Source organism: Otolemur garnettii, unplaced genomic scaffold, assembly GCF_000181295.1.
Source record: "Otolemur garnettii isolate 467f Iridium unplaced genomic scaffold, OtoGar3 scaffold00026, whole genome shotgun sequence".
Taxonomy (NCBI): Eukaryota; Metazoa; Chordata; class Mammalia; order Primates; family Galagidae; genus Otolemur; species Otolemur garnettii.
In genome coordinates, this window is record NW_003852421.1 from 14,322,266 (window position 1) to 14,326,376 (window position 4,111).

General features: G+C 44.1%; 1 protein-coding gene across 4 annotated transcripts in view; it reads right to left on the reverse strand.

Annotated features, from left to right (window-relative positions):
* Positions 1-4,111, reverse strand: part of TPMT (thiopurine S-methyltransferase) — a 21,435-nt gene that overhangs the window by 2,277 nt on the left and 15,047 nt on the right. For all 4 annotated transcript variants that reach the window (XM_023512341.1, XM_023512342.1, XM_003788326.3 and 1 more), the window contains 3 exons: positions 3,980-4,032; positions 3,301-3,375; positions 331-416 (listed from right to left, as the gene is read on the reverse strand). In XM_023512341.1, coding sequence (XP_023368109.1) covers positions 331-416; positions 3,301-3,375; positions 3,980-4,032 — 214 coding nt within the window. The remainder of the gene's footprint in view (positions 1-330; positions 417-3,300; positions 3,376-3,979; positions 4,033-4,111) is intronic.

Consider the following 4,111-nt stretch of genomic DNA (forward strand, 5'->3'; position numbering starts at 1 on the left):
AGTTCTATTATGTTGCCCTCGGTAGAGTGCCATGGCGCCACAGCTCACAGCAACCTCAAACTCTTGGGTCCAAGCGATTTTCTTGCCTCAGCCTCCCACCACAGGTGCCTGCCACAATGCCTGGCTATTTTTTTTTGTTGTTCCATTTGTCATTGTTGCTTAGCTGGCCTGGGCTGGGTCTGCACCCACCACCCTCTGTGTATGTGGCTGGCGCCATAACCACTGTGCTACAGGCACCCAGCCAAGATAAAATAATTCTTATCTATTTCATAGAATTAAATCAGGAAATCAGGCAAGTAGAAAAAGAGGGGGGAAAAAAACCCCTTTTACCTGCATGTTTAGTTGGATCGTAATAAAGAACAGCCAGTAGGTACTGAAACCCTTTTCTCAGCAAGGACAACATTACATCCGCATAGCTGAAAAGAAGAGGAAAGTTTTTGTTGTATTTCTCTACATAGGAAAAGGCTGGAGGGGGGCAAGAGGCAGGGAAGGAAGCTGGCATTTGCTTTCATCAACATTATTGAGTTTAATTCTCCTAAAAATCACATGAAGTCACTCTCATTTTAAAAGAACTGTGTTCAGCAAATTATGTCTGTCCCCTCCCCGATCTGGGAAATGGTCAAGATGGGAACCAAATGGAGGCCTGCACCTACTGCTGGTCTGCACACAGTACCAGTCAGACCAGAAGACCTCACCCTGGGATGAGCAGAGGCTCCTTCCAACATGGTGTGGTATGCGGGTGCCTGTTGACCTTGGAAACATACTGCCCAAAGGATTGCTGTGCTTCTGTGTGCTTGACAATAGTGGTTCCTAGACCAGGCTGGATGTCAAAATCTCCTGGGTACTTGTTGAAAGAAAAGCTGCTTGAGCTGCATCCCCACAGACTGATGTAGTAGGTCTTCTGTGGGGCCTGGGATGCTGTGATTTAATACATATCCTGGGTGACTGGGACCTGTCTAGGGGCGTATGTAAGAGGTACGAAATAATCTCTTTCCTCTACTTCGTTGGAGAGAGAAAAGATTGACAATCAGGCCAAAAAGGGTGGCATTAAAGTTTTAGAGCTGGGCACAGTAGCTCATTGCTAGTACTCTGGAAGGCCAAAGCAGAAGGATCACTTGAACTCAGGAGTTCTAGACCAGCCTGGGAAAATCAAGACCTCATCTCTATTAGCCAGGTGTTGTGGTGAGTGCCTGTAGTCACAGCTGCTCAGAAGATTAAGGCAGGAGGATCACTTAAATTCTGGAGTTTGAAGTTGCTGTGAGTTAGGCTGATGCCACAGCATTCTAGCCTAAACAACAGAGAAAGACTCTGTCTCTAAACGAACGAATGAATGAATGAATGAAAAATTAAAGTTCTACAAGTGTGACATAAGCCATGAGGGCTCCTGGAACCATCCTTTGAGTAGGTGCCTCAGGGAACAGGTGATGTCACTTCCCAGCCAGGTCTGGGAAGTTCAGAGAGGGGGCCTGACCCTACTGGGACCCATCAGTAGACTGATCAGGAGCCAGGGCTGGGCCTGGTACAGAACAATGAGTTGGATCAATCAAATCCCTCACTTGGACATTAAGAGAGCAAAGAGGCATTGCTAGTTAGCTGTGGTCACTGTACCAAAAGCTGGAGTTTTTGTGCTGTGTGGAGGTTGAAGCAAGGAGGTGGGAAGCTGTCAGCAAGTCAGCTATGTGGGAATAGAAATGGAGAAAGCAGAGGGGTAAGGACAGGTCAGAGGAGACGCATGCAGAGAGGAAGAGAGGCCAGGAGAGCCAGGCCCACAGACACGGACAGACTCCTCTGCTCTGAGAAGTCTGCCTTTCTGATCGTGGTCCCTGCCCAGAGCTGTGTGGGATGTTAGTGAGGAGGTGCAGTGTGGGATTAGGAATGTGGATTCTGTGAGATGCCCGAGCCCAGCTCCTCCACTCACTGGCTATGTAAGTTTGAGAAATTCTTAATCTCGCCATGTCACAGGTTCCTCACCTGCAAAACAGGGATAAGACTAGTAACCACCTCACAAGCTGCTGTGAGAATTCAAGAGAGGATCACTCTTCCTTTCAGGTGAAAGAACCAGACCAAAGCAAACTTTTGAGCAGAAACCTTTACTTCCTAACATTCTAATTCTTGTTCTTAAGTGGTAAGAAGAAACTTGCTGTCCCCTTGAAGGGGATCAGTCAGACTGGTTTGGCAAGGTTTCCTAAGACTGACAGGCTTCATTCCTTTTGAAATGTAGACTTTGTCTCCCAACCAGCCTCACAAAATTCAGAGAAATGAGAGAAGTATGCCCCACTGATTTATGTTAGGCAAGAGATCTGAAGAGTCATTGCAGAAAATACATCAGTATTGCAATGCATAATCTAAGCAGAAGACTCTTAGTACTGACAATAGCACTGAGACAAGGTACTGACACGCGAAGTACCAAAATACCAAGTCCCAGTGTGTAGAGTAATTTGTCTTTTTCTTGGTTCAAAGTAGTAGTTATTTTGGTCACAAAGGCCAACATGTTCTCAGGTGTGCTTGGGCCTGTGACTGCAGCACACACTCTGCTGGGAAGGGAGGGAAGAAGCAGCGTGGGAGAACTAGGGAGGACACAAGAACTGGCCACGCTAGAACTGGATTCCCTAAACAAGAGTTCTGGAAGGGTCCTCCAGACTCCTCATGAGTCACGAATTAAACAGTTCAGAGTCTACTCAGATGGTCTTTATTTTAATTTAAAATTTTTTGAGACAGAGTCTAACTACTCTGTCGCCCCAGGCTAGAGTGCCATGACATTACAGCTCACAGCAACCTCAAACTCTTGGACTCAAGAGATCCTCTGGCCTCAGCCACCCAAGTAACTGGGACTACAGGCACTTGTTACAACTCCTGGCTAATTTTTTCCATTTGTAGTAGAGATGTTCAGGCTCCTGAGCTCAAGCAATCCACTTGCCTCAGTCTCCCCGAGTGCTAGGATTACAGATGTAAGCCTTTGTGCCCAGCCTTCAGATGGCCTTTATATCCAAGGACAAATGATGTGGTGATGGTTAGCAGGAAACAGTCTATTTCTCTTGCACGGAGTCCAATTTTCTTCCATACATTTATTCAAAAAACATTTATTAAAGTCTAGGTACAGTGGCTCATGCCAAATCCTATGATTTTTAGACAAAGCTGGTATTGGACTTAGGTCTCCTAATTCCAAATACAATAAGCTATTTCAAACTAGTATAAGTCCAGCTAATTTTCTGCACCCCAGAAAAAGTACTGCGTATTAAATTAAGAAGGTTTAAAAAAAGAGAGAGAAACCAGCATAACTAAAGAAACTAAATTACTCACCATTCACGATCACCTGGATTAATGGCCACTAATGCTCCTCTATCCCAAATCCTGTCAAATTTGCCAATATTTGTTCTACGAGAAAGAGAGAAAGTCCAACATTTTATGTAAGAAAAATCAAATCTTTAGTAGAATGAACCATGCCCCCCATGGCACATGCTGGTACTTCACCAATTGTCAAGAAATTAAGATCTCATGTTTTTTCCTCATGGAGTCCATAATGATGTGCTGATCTGGGTATGAGGAGTGTCTACTTCCCGTGGTTGTAGGAGCCCGAGACAGCAGCCTTCCCATTCTGATAAGACTTAAAATACCGTGTGTGACAACTCTGCTCCCAGTACCTGGCTCAGGTATTAGACTTTCAGGAGATTTCTCTTCCCTCTCCGCCTTAAAATTCATTTCTGTTACAGGCTAGGTGCAAGGTAGAAGACATTGTCTTATTCTCTTTTCCTTTTCTCTACCTGTCTTTAGCCATAATAACGTTTTCCATAGTTTGGGAGCTATCTAAAGACAAATGTATGCAGGTATCTAGGCTATAATACAAACAACTGCAGAATAAAATGCTTCATGGATATTACAAAAGAGGATGGGAGTGATGGAAAGACCTCCACCTTTATACCCACGTTGCCTACCAACCCCTCAAGTGTTTCAAAAGTATAGATGTAGTATTCAGTCCTACCTGGGAAGATCAAAAATGCTGCAACAATACAATGAAATGTTCCCTGAAGAACTCTGTAACGAAACAATGAAAAAATTTTTTTCTACTTACTTAGTAGATATATATATATATATATATATTTTTTTTTTTTTT